This window comes from Lepisma saccharinum, chromosome 22 (genome assembly GCF_977018435.1).
Source record: "Lepisma saccharinum chromosome 22, izLepSacc3.1, whole genome shotgun sequence".
In the NCBI taxonomy this organism is placed as follows: Eukaryota; Metazoa; Arthropoda; class Insecta; order Zygentoma; family Lepismatidae; genus Lepisma; species Lepisma saccharinum.
Window position 1 is genome coordinate 31,783,899 of NC_139250.1, and position 16,694 is coordinate 31,800,592.

The 16,694-nt window shown below is 39.2% G+C and overlaps 2 protein-coding genes across 7 annotated transcripts in view; one reads left to right on the top strand and one right to left on the bottom strand.

Moving 5' to 3' along the window:
- LOC146004685 (jouberin-like) overlaps positions 1-4,900 on the top strand; it is a 63,340-nt gene extending 58,440 nt beyond the window's left edge. For both annotated transcript variants that reach the window (XM_083143616.1, XM_083143617.1), the window contains exon 16: positions 4,082-4,900. In XM_083143616.1, the coding sequence (XP_082999742.1) occupies positions 4,082-4,101 (20 nt within the window). In that variant the 3' untranslated portion in view covers positions 4,102-4,900. The remainder of the gene's footprint in view (positions 1-4,081) is intronic.
- Positions 4,901-9,602: 4,702 nt separating this feature from the next.
- LOC146004686 (sodium-dependent nutrient amino acid transporter 1-like) overlaps positions 9,603-16,694 on the bottom strand; it is an 80,976-nt gene continuing 73,884 nt past the window's right edge. For all 5 annotated transcript variants that reach the window (XM_083143621.1, XM_083143619.1, XM_083143622.1 and 2 more), the window contains exons 12-13: positions 16,475-16,624; positions 9,603-10,069 (exon numbers count right to left, since the gene is read on the bottom strand). In XM_083143621.1, the coding sequence (XP_082999747.1) occupies positions 9,908-10,069; positions 16,475-16,624 (312 nt within the window). In that variant the 3' untranslated portion in view covers positions 9,603-9,907. The remainder of the gene's footprint in view (positions 10,070-16,474; positions 16,625-16,694) is intronic.

Sequence of the window (16,694 nt, forward strand, 5' to 3'; positions counted from 1 at the left end):
TCCCGTTCTCAAACTCGCCCTGAACTGTGAACGAAGGGTGCAGTAGGTGTTACACTTGGAAATTCCCACATCTAAAAACGAAAAGCCTGGGTATGTTCTTTGATCCTTCGGGCTTAAGATGACACATTTGCTAATGCCACCTCGAAAAATTTACTGAATTATGCTGATAATTTCTAATTCTCTTAGAAACATTAATAATCATGTTTTGAAGGTACCCAAATATCAACCTCTGTTCCAAACTGCATTTGTGTAGGGACCATAGCACTGGTGTGCTGAACTACAGCCACGATTAATTCTCTATGGGGCTCCATGTTGTCTCTATCTAGTGAGGAAGGAAGATTTTAGTCCTCCAGCACTTTTTTCTGATTTGCAAGCCTTGTCAAATATTTACTTATAGAGCCCAACAAGCCGAGGGCAATTATAGTCTCCAAATTATAGATTCACTTAAGTCATAATAATGTTGATTGTTCTATCTCTGGAAGACGTCTTGGTTCAAGAGGTCCATCTTGACTGAGGCAACTTAGTTTAAAGGGCCCTCTTGCAGATTGTCAACATTTTGCCATCAGCTCCGTTATTGGTTGTGATCAGAGCTCCAACTTGTTGGCTTTCCCAGCATAGAGAGTCAGGTGGTTACTGGGTCGTCTTCAGTTTCAAAGTACAGTATATTTTCACGTTTGGCTTTCAGACAGTCTCTGCTGGCCCCTCCATTCACATCTACCAGGTTTGAGACATGATTTGGCTTCTCCTACTTTCTCCTGTGATGGTGAGCCCATCATGACAAGTTGTAGGATTCATCGTCAGGTTGTTATTAAAGTGTGTAGTGCCACTTCACCTGTTGGTCAGAGGATGTGTCCTTTGACCTGTCAAGCTCATACAGAGAAGTAAGAATAGAAATCGTTTCAATCACTGAGTTGGGCTGGAACTGATAAGTGCCCTCAACCATAAAATTGCTTAGAAGCACAGTGATTAATGTCTCACTTCGGTCATTCTTATCTGCAAAAGAGCATGCCCCACATGTGATAGTTCTGCATGAGAGCATGCTCCACATATGATAGTCCTGCAAAAGAGCATCCTTCACATATGATAGTTCTGTAAAAGAGCATGCTCCACATATGTTAATCCTGCAAGAGATCATGCTACACATATGATAGTCCTGCAAAAGAGCATGCTACACATATGATAATCCTGCAAAAAAACATGCTCCACATCTGAATAGTCCTGTAAAAGAGCATGCTCCACATATGGTAGTCCTGCAAGAGACCATGCTCTACATAGGATATTCCTGCAAAAGAACATGCCTCACATATGTTAGTCCTTCAAGAGAGCATGCTACACATATGATAGTCCTTCAAAAGAGCATGCTACACGTATGATAGTGTAGCAAATATTTGTGTTACAATAAATCATAAAGTCGCGAGTTTGTGATCAGGTAACTCCTGTCTTCGACAGACTTGAGGTATTTGTAACTTGTAACCTAGTTGGGTATCATTTCATAGAACCTGAGAGCATCGCTCTAGCAGCATGCAGATTCCAAGATTCAGCAACTCTGCAGCAGAAGATAGTCACCTAATGCTTGGAGGTACACTGCAGAGATATAGTTTGTTTGGAAGCATCAAATGTTTGGAATTGTAAGGGCATGCAAGGTGACATGAGTGAGTCTGTTGCATCTTCTGCTACTGTTACAAAAGCTCTAAAGCTGGAAAAGACAAAAATATTACAGTTTGAGTGCGAAAGAAAAAAATCTGTATAAATCATGGTGCCTTCGAACATGAGAGAAGTTTTGGCAAATTTGTCTATGATCTGGCTTACTATATCTTCACTTCTTTCATCCTCCAAAAGGTTGCATTATGATCACAACTCACAAGTGCCCCGCTCATCAGGATGCACTATCCGACATGCAGTTATGTCCCACTACTTGCTAATTGAGCTACTCCTTGAAACTGTTGTGCCAGTAATGAACTGTTTTGAGGACCCATCACTTTTATATATTCCCTTCATCCTCATTGTTAAGTTCATGAGAGTTTTGTCTTTCGTGGGAATTTTGCACAACTTGGCAAGGGGTTGAGGTTGAAAGTTGAGGTTTTGACAAGGGATGGGGCATCACACTATAAAATACCCCCCTTTACATGTCCACACCCAGGACTGCTTGCATAAGGGTTGAGTGTGTTAACCATTATACTATGTAAGAATTTCTAACTAATACATACGTAATAGGGATGGCTCGATATGAAATATTGCCCGATACCAATAAAGTATAATTTACTGATACCGATAACCGATAATCCACCTATCCGATATAGAATTCCAAATGCTCCTTGATAAACCTGAATAGTCTTTTGACCTCCTTAATAAATGTTTGTTTCCAGGTAGCTGCAGTGCAAAAGAAGTTGCTTATTTAGACATTTACTTTTTTAAAAGTAACAAAATGGCAGAATTTTGCACAAAATTATAAGATACGAGGAGGTACCAAAAAAAAATGGAATTTTGTCACCTTGTTTTATTTTGACCGTACATGTACATGTTGTAGGTACATTCAGGTAAGCATGTCTACTCTAGTCACCTTCAAAGTATTGCCCATGTGCTTTAATGCAATTGTCCCAACGTTTTTTCCACTGTTGAATACAGTTTCGAAACTCCTCTGGCGCAATACTCTTCAAGGTTTTGCCCGTAATGTCTTTGGCCTCATTGACATCATGGAATCGCTTTCCTTTCACATTCCTCTTCATACGTGGGAACAAAAAAAAGTCACAGGGCACTAGATCGGGTGAGTAAGGGGGATGGGGCACAAGCACCATGTTGTTCTTTGCCAAGAACTGTCGCACTGACATGGCCGTGTGTGCTGGTGCGTTGTCATGGTGCAGTAACCACATTCCACTTCTCCACAGTGCTGGACGCTTCTGTTGCACACTTTCACGCAATCTTCTCAAGACATTCAGATAAAATTGCTGGTTCACTGTTTGTCCTTGGGGAACCAATTCCCTGTGGACAATCCCATTCACATCAAAGAAACAAATCAACATTGTTTTCACATTGGATCGAACTTGACGTGCTTTCTTGGGACGTGGTGAATTTGGAGTCTTCCACTGGCTGGATGCTTGTTTTGATTCAGGATCGTACCCATAGCACCAGGATTCATCCCCAGTCACAATTCGTTTGAGAAAATTTGGGTCCTTGTGCAGTTCAGCCTTCAAGCCACGACAAACATTCACTCGATTCTTCCTCTGCTCCTCTGACAGCAAGCGAGGCACAAATTTAGCAGACACCTGTCTCATCTTCAAATCGTCAGTTAAAATGCGCTGGCAGGTACTCCAGGACAACTCCACTTCTTCAGAAATTTGCTCGATGGTTATTCGACGATCTTCATTAATGGCATCTCGAACTTTTCCAATGTTTTCTTCATTTCTGCCTGTCGAAGGACGGCCACGCCTTGGCAAGTCTTCCGTTGACATGTCACCATCTTTGAACCGGGAAAACCACTCGTAGACTTATGTCTTTCCCAAAGCAGCTTGGCGAAGCATAACAACGGTCTCAGCAGCCATTTTTACCAACAAGAAACAAAATTTAACACAGGTCCTTTGCTCCTTGTGGTCCGCCATCTCAACAATCACTCAAAAATTGCCAGACTCTTACTGCAACACCACAAACAATGCAACGCTACGAACTAACCGCTCAGCATAGAATAATGCCAACTTGCAGATTGATGCAAGATATCCCATACTAATGACACCTAGCGCCACAAGCTGTAACTACATTGGTAATCCGTGCAACATTATGATTCCGTTTTTTTTTTTTTTTTTGGGTACCTCCTCATATATCTGGATATATCAGATTGGTAAAAGAAATTGGTAATTTTACAGATAAAGCGATACACTGATATGTTGATGGAGTACCTATTAATATGTCCCATCCATAATACATAACATTTTGTTATGATTTTGTCTAGTGAAAACTCGGACAATTGTTTATAATCAGGATCCTGTGAGGCCTGTTGTAATGATGTAAGGAATTAATTTGGTTATGATCTGAATAATATGTTCCTCTTCTGAATAATGGGCTCATAATGTTTCCTTTTCTTTTTCAGAGACTACTGTCAAGTGTTGAAGTAGGCACACACACACTTCATGTGAACTTGCATATATTGATACTGTAGGCTGAGAAATAGATCATAAATAATTCTCAGAGAATGGGACAAGAAAACGCCTGTACCAACAAATTTAATCTTTTAGGGAGCTTTCGGATCAAAGCAACAAGAGGCATGCAACAGGAGACAGGTGCAGCTCTTGCTTGTCGCCTGTCACGTGTCACATGTCACTTCAGTCTGAAATCTCCCTAAATTCAAAGCACCAATATGATTGGATTCTCTTCTTATACAAATATATAATAATTTCATATGTCTTTTAACTATTACATATTTGAGTGAGAAGAAAATTTAATCTTCTTTGGAGCTTTGGTGCAAATAAATCACCACCCTCAAGATACCTTTGGTAGTTACGTGGTGAAGTTAAATACAAGACAAAACAATCATTATTACTAAAATAATAAATGGATTTACCTTATTTTTAAAAATATTAAATATCAGGTTTATCAGTATTGTGCTTGAGAAGCAATGTGCCAATTATTTTCCATATCATTGATTTTTACATAATGAACCAACTTTGTATGAACTTTTTTGAAGCAAATTTTTAACATGACATTTTTATAATACTAAGTGGGCATGTGCTTAAGTATAGAGAGCAGTGTATATTTTCAGAGTATTTTGAATATCAGTATTTTTTAATTATAATTTTTGTGCTGTTTAACTAGTCAGACATTGCCATATGAACAAATATACATTGATAACGTAGAATGGTCTTTTATGTTTGTACAATAAATATTGTCAGAGTTGTAGAAAAATATGAAGTTAAAATCAAATAAACAAATAGACAAATTTTTATAATGCTTCTGATTGTTATGCCATTTTCCAGCTGATATTTTATTGTGAACACTACTCTGAAAAGTAAATTTCTGTTAAGTGTGAATGGAAAATTAAGAAGAGATGGTGTTATCTTTGTGCATGTGTTTATTTCACTCATGGACATTCTGTACAGTCATTGTCATTAGGTACACTCGTGGACGTCTGGAAGTAACGTCCTTATTACCAGGTTGAGTCAAAAGTTCATTCTTTTTTTCACATTGGAAACAGTGGAGCTAGAGAAAATGCCTGGAAAGCCAAGCGAACACCTTGTGGTGGCCACGTGACATGCATGCCACCTGGTACATTGTACATTCACACAGGCACAATGCTTTTCGACAAGGCATAGTGCAATTACGGCGGTCCATCACGGAAGTCGACAAATTGACCGTGCGTATCATTACGGCATTATTGGAAAAAAAGGGGTGAAAGTTGCAAGTGCAGCAAGGGAAAATTTGTGAGAGCACAGAACATTAGGACAGCACAGAAATGGTTCAAGTGGTTCTCCTCTGGGACATGTGTGTGGAAAACAAGCACCGATGTGGGAGACTGGGCACCATGGATGCGGATGCTCTACTACATCACATGACAGCCGATGCGAGCGTCGGTACACGGCAACTAACTGGCACGACAGGTTGGATCATCCAAAAGCACCATGGTTCGATCTCTTCACCAAATGGGTTTTGTCTCTCGATGACCTAGATTTGTTCTCCAAGAGTTGACACCACAACAGTGTGAACAATGAGTCTCCATCTGTCAACAATTGCTTCAATTTCCATGGGACGACAGGTTTTTCCATTGAATTGTCACAGGTGATGAAAAGTAGATTTTTCTAAAATATTCTGCCAGTGGTAAGCAGTGGTTGCGGCCATGGCAATGACACTTGTTCAAAGAGGACGGTTTGAAAAGAAAGTCATGTTGCGCATATGGTGGAATATTGATGGTCCAGTGCTCTGGGATCTCATACCAGATGCTCGTGCCATCGATGGGAACCTTTATGCCGTACAACTGCAGCAGGTTCATGATGCTCCAGAAGTATCTAACATTGATGTGTCGAAGAGAGCTTTGTTGCAGGTCGATAACACCCCATGCCACCGGTCACAAATTTTTCCCCAGAAACTGCAGGACATAGAGGGAATTGAAGTGTTGCCACATCCCCATTCAGCCCTGATCTCATGCCATCAGATGACCATTTATTTCACTCTCTCGTGCATTTCCTGCAAAGATACAGTTTGACACATTGGATGCTGTGAAAACAGGGGTGCGTGAGTTTTTTGCCTCAAAACCAGCCAAATGGTATTGTCTTGGGATCTTGGCTCTCACGTAACATTGGCAGAAGACCATACAACAGAATGGCCTATACTTTTCCGAATAAGTCCAATGTCACACCTTGTGTCTCCAGTCTCAATCACCATGTGCAAAAACCAAACGAACTTTTGACTCACCCTGGTAAATCTACAAGCCACATCTCTCAGTTGTCTTTCAATGAATCCAGTCACTGGAGGACCAAAATGAATGGATTGTGTTTTGTGCCCACTGATGAACCATATGTGCTTGCCTGTTGGCCCGAGATGGGTCTGCCTAATTTGTACGATGCACAAAGAAAATGATAGTACTTACTGCATGTCGCTTTATCACAAACCCATGCCTCTGGAGTGGAGGACCATATTGTATTCCATAAGGTGATTCGACTCGAATGATTGCAAATGACACTCACTGATAACAACGAAGATATATTGACTAAAACAAGAGATGACATGTGTGTACAAACTTGCTGCAATGCAACGAGATGGACTGAATGAAATCACTGAGCACACTTGGCCATATTGTCTCGCGAACTGACTGAGCGTCACTCACTCTCTTTGTTCGAGAGTAAACATAAAACAAATCTGAAAGCCCCTGACATCTATTGATAAAAATATCAAACATATCAATTATGACTTGAGACTGTCTTATTCCACTGTAATGTAAATCCCCAAATAATTTTGGCTCGTAACTTTTTAATGGTGCATCCTTATCTCATATTGATATTTGAGTCAGTCTCCATGCACCCTGCAAGTTTGAATCAAGGTCACGAAAACACCCTGTATAAATGCTGAAATGAAGTTGGTCAAACAAAGGCACTGCCATTTTTAGAATAATGCAGTACTCCTCCGCCCCAACAGTAACCTGCATTAGGGACATTCAGGAAATTTCAGGAGACTGGCAATTTAGAAAAGTTTCTTGTAAGTCCAGTTTATGCTCAGATGGGCAAATTTTGACTGGAACTGTTTTAAGTCATGTGTGAACCACTGTGCAATATACCTCCACCAAGGATTGAACCTGGGACAAGGTGATAGGTAGTGTTGAGTCGCATGAAGAGGAAAAAATATTATTTTCCTAGGATTATATCAATCAGGTGCAGGCTTTCTTTGCACGTCTTACAGTTGAACCTGAGTTATACGTATGTCAAGGTAAAGAGAAAATAATTTTTATAACAGAATTATTTACAAATCAGGTTTAGATACCATGTCATATCATTATTAAAATACTGTAATTGTATCTATTTTGAGGAACAAGATACAGTATAATACAGGTTATTTTTGTCATTAAATGGTATAGTAATGACTCTAAAAGTTTGATTCTTAAATACATTACATTAAAGAATACACTTCCCGTATGAATTTTACTTTCTGGTCAAACGTGTAACTTTTTCTGTTTCTGTTCTCCATATCCGACTGAAAACGTTCACTGAAGGAACCGCTGTTCTGTTTTTATTATGGAACACGGGAAACATCAGCTATCGGCATCTTTTTGACATGTGTACCTTTGTATCACTATTAACTACAAGAGAAAATGCATCTCATGTTCTGAAGAACTGTGGCAAATCTTTCACCTCTGATTGATTTTATGCTGTTCTCCACATCTCCTTGCCTTCTCTGTGACACTGCTGCGCCACACTAGTCTTTCTCGCTATTCGAGATCATGCCTGCCTATCCTGTTTCGTATTTGAAACTCGTCTTGTGTTTTTGCAATGACAAGAAATGTATACTTCTGTGACGACGTTGTAGCCCGGTTATGTACAAATCAACTGCATTTTATAAAAATCAGTGCATATAACACCAAACTGCATATAAATGCATTACGTACAAATAAGGCTTAATTAACCTATTTTTAAATTACATTTTGCCGGGACCTACAATAATTTAGGTACAAAATGGAATTACACAGAACTGAGATTTATATAAAGCAGTCTCAACTGTAGCAATAAAAACTTAATTGAGTTCTCTTTCTGATTGTAGTTCAAGGCAATAAATGTGGTAGTTGTATAGACATGATGTATTCTTTTTAGGACTGAGCTGATGTTGATGTATCGGAAAGTATCGGTTGAAATTCATCTACCGAAACCTGCCGATTATTTCCCAGCATATTTGTCTTTCACGGGATCCACTAAAATGCTGTGTGACACTTTTGCAGAGTCTAATTATTCTGGAAATAATGCAAAATTCAAAGTTTATTTTTATTTTGCACCAATTTTGCAAGAAAAACTGTATTTTATGATTACATAACATCAATTGTAATTCTTGAATTATGTAAAGCAAATTTCTTGGTACATTGATGCATATAATTGAAGATGAATATTTACACACCAATATTGATCAATATTTTGAACAAATTTTAACTTGAAATTTTCAAGTATCAGTATCGGTGAGCATCAGTAAGAGTATCGTCATCGGTATCGGTTCAAAGTAATATTGGCTCAACCCTAATTCTTTTTCATTAGTTCTTTGCTGGACACCCTGTAAATTTCAAGATGCACAGTCCCTTTCCTTAAACAAAATCTAGTGCGGTCTCCTGGGTACATATATTAATTAAGATTGTGAATGAACTATGAGGACGTATCAAAAAGTTTCGAGACTTGTTCTGTTACACGCCATCAGATGGCAGCGCAAGGCTGCTCGCACAGGCACAGGGAGCACCAACCTTCATAAGTCAGTGTGTCAAGAGACAGCGTCCTGTGTACATCGTGAGCTGTGCAGCTGGTGCTCTTCTGACCACGTGCGTTACCACATCTGCGATTTCATCATGGACAGCAAGTTAGAACAGAGAAAACGTGAAATTCTGTGTGAAACTGGGCAAATCTGATCTCTCATCGTCTTCCAGTGATGTTCTTCCACTCTTGAAGCGCGCGTGCCACTCAAAACACCTCACACGACTCATTGCAGCATCGCCGTACACTTGCCGAATCATGTCAAGCGTCTCTGTGACGGATTTGCCCAGTTTCACACAGAATTTCACCTTCGCTCATTGTTCTAACTTGCTGTCCATGATGAAATCGCAGATGTGGTAACGCACGTGGTCAGAAGAGCACCAGCTGCACAGCTCACGATGTACACAGGATGCTGTCTCTTGGCACACTGACTTATGAAGGTTGGTGCTCCCTGTGCCTGCGCGTGCAGCCTTGCGCTGCCATCTGTTGGCGTGTTACAGAACTAGTCTCGAAACTTTTTGATACCACCTCGTATGTCAGTTATCTGTATTGGTTCAAATTTCATATTGGCAAATTCCAACGAAATATACACGTTTGAATATGAAGAACTTTTTCTGGAGTACTACTAGCAACTTAATGTTACAGATTGAAAAGTTCTGCAAATTTTTTAATATTCATCTTTTGAAAAATTATTATACAATTGAAGTTTATGTGCTAGGCAGCTACATTATAGAATTTTCCTGTCGTTCTCTAGTTTCATTCAGCTGTAGCAATGTAATGTCTTAGGCATCATCACTTGACAGTCTTTTGTTTAAGTTTCAACATTAATATTGTCACTTACTCAATAACTTTGGGTCTTGCAGTAATGAAATGTGATTTATCTTGCCACAGACGGTTTCTAACGGATTAGTTATTGCACCAGTTTTGGTTGGAAATGTGTTCACTTTAGTCTTCTTGTCTTTGCACACTTGATTGCATTTGGTCTGTCACACACCATGCAACCCTGTTTCTTTGGTTTTCCAATTGAGTTTGGCAAACCAGTTTGCAAATCGTATGTTGGGTGCTCTTTGATAATCCTGGCGTTTGTCCCACGTATCCTTGTCTGCTGGCCCCCACATGGGTCTTGGCATCAAAGATATTTTCCAATTCTGAAAGTAGTTATAAAATACAGTGTCCCAAAATAATGTTTACATTCTTTGAACTTTAATAACAGAGAACTATTAAAGATAACTTGACTGGACTTTTTGCATTTGAAGCTGCCATGTTGAGCATGTGTGAGAGCATATAGGCCTTCTTTTGTTTTTAGTCCTGTCACCGCCTGCAAAGCAGTAGTCGCTAGTGTACACAAAATGGCAGAGGTGAGAAATTTTTCTTTCCAGAAACATAAGAAGAGTCGAATATTCATCCAGACCTCCTCATTTAACACAGTTAATTCATTACCTGTGGGGAACTGTGATGAATGCTGCGTACGCCACAAAGCCAGAGAGACTGAGTGACGTGGGGCATGCAATTGAGACAACCTACGCTTCCCTTCCCGCAGAAACCGTATCTGCTGTTTATCGATCTGTTCAAATTGCACTTAATGTATTACTGCCAATGGTGGTCATTTTGAACATCTATAACTCTAAGGTATGTGACACCAAAAAAAGTTTGTGCTTGCTCTTATTTGTGTTCCTGTTATTGACGTTCAAAGAGTGTAAACAATCTTTTGGGACACACTGTATATGATTCCACACTGTATGCAGAGGTTACTTATTCATTAAGGCTAAGGCAGTACCAGTAATATCGGTACCAGAAATTATTCATTCAAATTTAATTATCGAATATTTTCTGGTTATCTTGTAGGATCCACAAAAATACCATGCAAATCTTTTGCTGAGTCAAAATATCTTCAAAATTAGCATGCAATAGTTAATTTGACAATCTATCGTCTGCTGTTCTATTGTTAACTATTCTAAACTTTCAGAATTACTTTTTAAAATGTTTTATTAGTAATGATAAAAATTGTAGGTTGCTAAAAATAATAGAAATTAAACTTTAATCTTGTAAAACAAGTGTTTATATTCACACAATTTTTCAAGTATAAAGTTTAATTTGAATTTTCTTGAATCTTTATTTTCATATTTAAACACCTGAGGTTTATTATAATGTAATGAAAATTAATGAGAGAAGAGAAGAACCCACATATAGTTCATGTACGCAAGAGCCCTCCCAAAATGTTGTCAAATTAACTAGAAGTGATCGTCAATGGTTTGCAAAACACGTTGTGACACATACAGTGCTGATCTTCATACTCATGCTTCATAGGTGTAACTTAGTGGGGACAAGGAGGCACTTGAGCCCCTTCAGATTTTCAGGTTTATTATTTTTGTCAACCTGTTTTGACCTGAAAGGAGCCACAGTGGTCTAGTCAGAAGGGAATCTGACTGCCGTGTGGGAAACCTGGGTTCGATTCCAAGGTGGGTGATCTAAGGTTGGAATTATTTTGGCCTTGTTCCTGCATAAACCGGGTCTTGGGCTCAATCAATGGTTATCTGGAAGGTAAAGGCAGCCAGAGTATGGTGCTGATCACATCACCTCCAAAAAAGGCTGAGATTGAGAATGTGTGGGACCCTAACCCCACATCCCCTAATTGTGCCTTGATGGCATGGTGCTACATGCACAGGGGTTTACTTACCTTACCTGGGACCTGAGGAGCAAAGTAATAAATAGTAATATTTGTGATTTCACAAATGTAACAGTTATTAGCAAATCATCCTGGGTGCTACTTTTATGGGATGGAAAACCCTAGTGTCCCCCCCTTCCCCCCAAAGATAAGCCCCAAGTTTGATTCTGGCCCCCCAGAATTAGTCCCATAGTTGCACCCATCTCACACTTTCATTATTATTGCTCAAATTTCAGTTTGGAAAGAAGGAGACTACAAGCGAAACCAACTAATGTGATGAATGAGTTTAAGAAAACCAAAATGCATAGCATACTATAAGGCAGGGGTTTTCAAACTTTATGCAGTCATGGCTCACCTCAGGTGCCAAAATCTGCACATGCCTACCCTCAATAATAATAATGATTGATTGATTTGATTTGTTTTGCTTCACATTTCTGCCACTTCTAGCTAAATCGCAAAGATGAAGATGAGTGATAAAATTGATGAAGGAAAACTCACAAAGAACACCCATTTCAGGCCAACCTACGACCCCTGGCCAATAATAGTAACTACATACTACCATGAAACACCAACACAAAATCTGTTGTGTTTATGTACTGACAGTACATATACAAGTCATGAAAATACGACAGGGAACCAAATATAAACAGGAATTTAATTTTCATAATTGATTGAAACTAAATACAAATGCATTACTTTTCTGCATAGCTCCTTGCAACTGAAATGTATTTTTGCCAGCGGATATGGAGTTTGGCAATCTCATTATCCAGAAAGTCGACGGACATGCCTGCAGCCAGTTCCACACGAACTCCTCCACTCCTACACATCCTCAAAATGCTTACCTCGCAGTGCTTCTTTCAGTGGCCCAAACAAATGGTAGTCGCAGGGGGATAAGTCTGAACTATATGGAGGATGTTCAGGAGCCTTTCGGAGATTTCCAGTTGCAAATTTTTCTGTTCCTCGGTGAGGATGCATGGTAGAGGTCTGCACGGGCTCGGGCCTAGGCCCGGCCTGGCCCGCGGGCCGGACTCGGGCCATAAATAACCAGAACTTCTCAGGCTCGGGTCGGGCCCGGGCCTCGTGGCTATTTTGTTAGCAAATATTGTCATCGAAAAATAATTTTTAATTATTGAAATTATGGTTTACTTCGAGAATGAGAATAGGAGCACGAAGTACAACAGTGCCCATTTTTTTTTCAAATGCTGAATTGGAAAGTAATTTTAATTATGTTTTCGGGCTCGGGCCGGGCTCATGTTTACTTATTATCGGACTCGGGTCGGGTTTGGGTTTCATTTCCTCGGGCCGGGCCGGACTCGGGCCTTACAATTTAGGCCCGTGCAGACCTCTAATGCATGGAACCCATCTTGAAGAGATTTTTCAGTAGTCCAAGTTGTTATGAATGATTGCATGAGCACTACCATAGCTTATGCCACTGCAGAAGAAATTTCACTCACTGTCAAGCGACGGTCACCTTCAATAAGGTCCTGAACAACCTGAATGTTTTCCTAAATGACGATTGTCCTTGGCCACCATTGATGTCTTTCATTTTCCACAGTTTTTTGACCTCCCCCCCCCCCTAAAAAAAAAGTTGTGCCATTCATAAACACAGGTCTTTGAAAGGGCGAACTCGCCAAACTGAGCTCGAAGTCTTGTCAAAATTTCAGCCGGTTTTACCCCTTCTTTTGTAAGAAATTTGATATTGATGCATTGCACATCGGATGGGTGTACCTCTTGCTCACATCATGCTACTGACAGATGTGGAGAGCTGGCAAGAACTCCAGGAAGGGAACAGACTCTACACACCCACACCATCATCACCTCAATGCCACAGGGCTGTACGACACTTTCCCTGGCCGTGCGAAAGAAATTCCCGTTTATATTTGATTCACCCTTGTACAATGTGTGATTAATGTAGGTGATGTACAATTTTTAGTATTTGCAAAGTGTTGTCAATAATCATGAGAAAAAGGGATAACCACCATCAGTAAAAAAAAATCACTTGATTATAAATTATGATAAAAGGCATAGTGCAATGTTTATAGCAAAGGCGAGTTACTTGAAAAAGTAGAGGGCTCCTGTCTCAAAAGCCAGAAAACAGCGGCAATGGGACTCGAGGAGCTGACTAAGCAGTGTCATCCAATGAATAAGCACTCTGGCAAGCCAGTTTTCCCATGGAATATGCAAGGCACATCTCATTCTGGATATTTACTAATCAATGTGTGTTGCAATAATACAGAGAAAAAAATGTGTGTTCAACTCCCATATCAACACATATTTTTTTTAAAAATCTGTCCTTTTGGGACCGACTTTTGACATAGTTCACTACTATTATTGCCAGTCATAGTACTTTATGTAAGTCAGTGCTGAGGGTTTTGGACTCGGGGACTCCCTTTGATTGTGTCAGGAGCTTTCTTACAGATAAGAGCTTGCAGTCCTCAGTAACATCCTGACATGAAGTGAGCAGGATCTGAAAATATTCCTGTTTTTGCCTTTTTTCTTGAAGTTATCAATAATTTTAAACAAGTCATTTGGTGTTGCATCCAGTGTGATAGTTTCACATGACAGATCAAGTTCGCATCACTGTTGCTCTCAGTTGCCTCATTCAATTGTTTTGCAAATTCCTTCTCACTAATTTGTTGGATAATTTCTTATTTATATCCTCGGCCTGGTTACATATTCTACGACTAGACGTGCTATCAGACACACAAACTTCTCATTCTTTAGCTGCAGATTCACCAACCATAACTGTCTCAATGCTTTTGGTTTTTGCCAAGGGCATACAAAAGAAACATTCTTATTACTAAATGTGTCGTTTTTTTCCTGTTTTTTTTTTCTTCTTTTTTTTGGAAGTTCTCATGCCTCTGCTGCAAAACTTCGTCACCTTCCCAGGGATGCGCATCACACAGTTTGAATACAACTGCTACAAGACATAATTTTGAACAATCAAAGCTTACGGTTGAAATAAATAACTGAAAAACAAAACTATACTTGTATTAATGCTTAGTTTAAAAGTAGATATTTATGAATACGGTGGGTCACAATAGATATGCATAAGAAGTGGCTCATTGCAAATTGTTATTTCAGTAATATTTTCCGTTAGCAATTGCCCAACATGCTTGTTTTTATTGAAAGTTCACCCCCCTCTAGAAAAAGAATTGTAACTTTTTCTTGCAACAAACTGAAGATGATGAAAACTACAATACCATCCAGTGACAAAGCTTACAAACATTAATGCAGTTGTAGTCACAGACAGTTCTGGGATGTAACACTCCCATTAACTTTCAATGGAATCATTACAACAAAGAAGTGACCATGACTGTACACCGAAAGGGTTTTATCAATGAACTTCAGTCTGGGGGGATGCAACTCAATAGTGCCTCAGCAACTGTGCACTACTGAGTATTCAATTCATAATCATAATCTGCTACTTGTGCCACTGATGATGTCTTAGAGCAGCTGCACACTGGATCCGACATGACGAGTCACAAGCGATGCAACACAACAAGTCATTTTGTGCATTAACTAAATCTGATTGCAGATATCGACCATGTACACAGTAGGTCTAGGCTTGTCTTTTATAATTTGGGAAGCATGTAACGATACATTATAAGTATAACAGTTTACAACACAGGGTGGCTACTCACCGTGAATTCCTTGAATTCCGGGAATTATGCATAAATTATTGGCTCCGGGAATTATGCTTGAATTTTACGTAAATTTTTCTCCGCAGACGTGAAAAATTGCAAAAATCCCTATGAATTTATACATATTTATTAATGTTCTTAGGCAAATTTTTCACAGTTTAGTTTTTATTTTTGTTGAGGAAGGAATATAAGGCTGCGTGGAAAATAGAACAGAATTCTCTCAATCCCTTTGCTTTGTTAGTGTCCTTTGCAGAACAATCTATCTGACAGATGGAAGATTATTGCAAGATATCTTGAAGTTGATTAGGTAAATTGAGTTTAAAATTCTTACACAATTAACAATTTTTCATAGATTAATATATCCCGTAACATCTGTGACATGTTTGTAGATGTAATAATATTTTGAATCTGAGTATGTGAAATGGCAAATGTAAACTCCGCACCTTGAATTAAATATTAAACACACACAGTGTTTAATTGAATTAGAATTTTTGGTTAAATTGGAATTGCACAGGCCCCTTTATATTTTTAATATATTTTTGTGTTTATGTGTGTGGGTGGTGAGAGGGGTAAATAAGTAAGGCTGAAATAGGAAAAACATCTGCTTTTGGAAATTTCTCCTTGAAAACTGGCAGGGGTCCTGGGTTCGAATCCCGGCTTGGGCATGGATGTTTGTTAGTGTCCATTCATGAATTTCATCATGTCACAAAAAGCAAAGTAAAATAATGCAAATCAATCAATCAATCCTTGAAAACCGGGAATTATACATGAATTTTATCAAGGACCTAGAGTGCTCACCCTGCAACAGAATCAGTGTATCAAAGTGTATATAGAATTGATGCATCAGTTTATATGTTGTGAATTGAATATATTTCTAGTAAATAATGGATTATAAAATACGATATTAACCATTTAATGTAAGATTCAATAACTACATTTAATTGCTCGCTTCAAGTTGTCCCCGTTTATGGTCTGTTATTACATGTCTGTGCCTGAAGTGAATGGATTGGCACATGCGCAGATCGTTTTGTCGCAAGATGCTCCCGTCAGACCAAATTTCACGGGCCTTCATTGTTTTGTCGCAAACCGTTGCAAAGTGACTTGAGTCAAATGTTTATCCGGTGTGCAGCTGCCCATAAGAGCCTCATGTTAAACCTTCCCTGAGTCAGTTTGCAACAAGAATGACTCATTGTGTCGTGTGTGGCTGGCCTTATGTTTGTAATATAGACTTAATGTGTGCTTACTCCATGCATTAGCTGTGCTCGGACTGTCTTGGTGATGAACCATGCTGGCACTTGAATTACAATTAAAGCAAATACAATCCAACCAATCACAATGAAAGCTTCACCCTGAACAGGATCCTCCCAGTTCGCAGTTGAGTACAAAAGCACCACCTAAATGAAGAATAAATTAACATGATTACTTGGATTTATAAACATTCATGGCATAATTGCAGTCAAAATA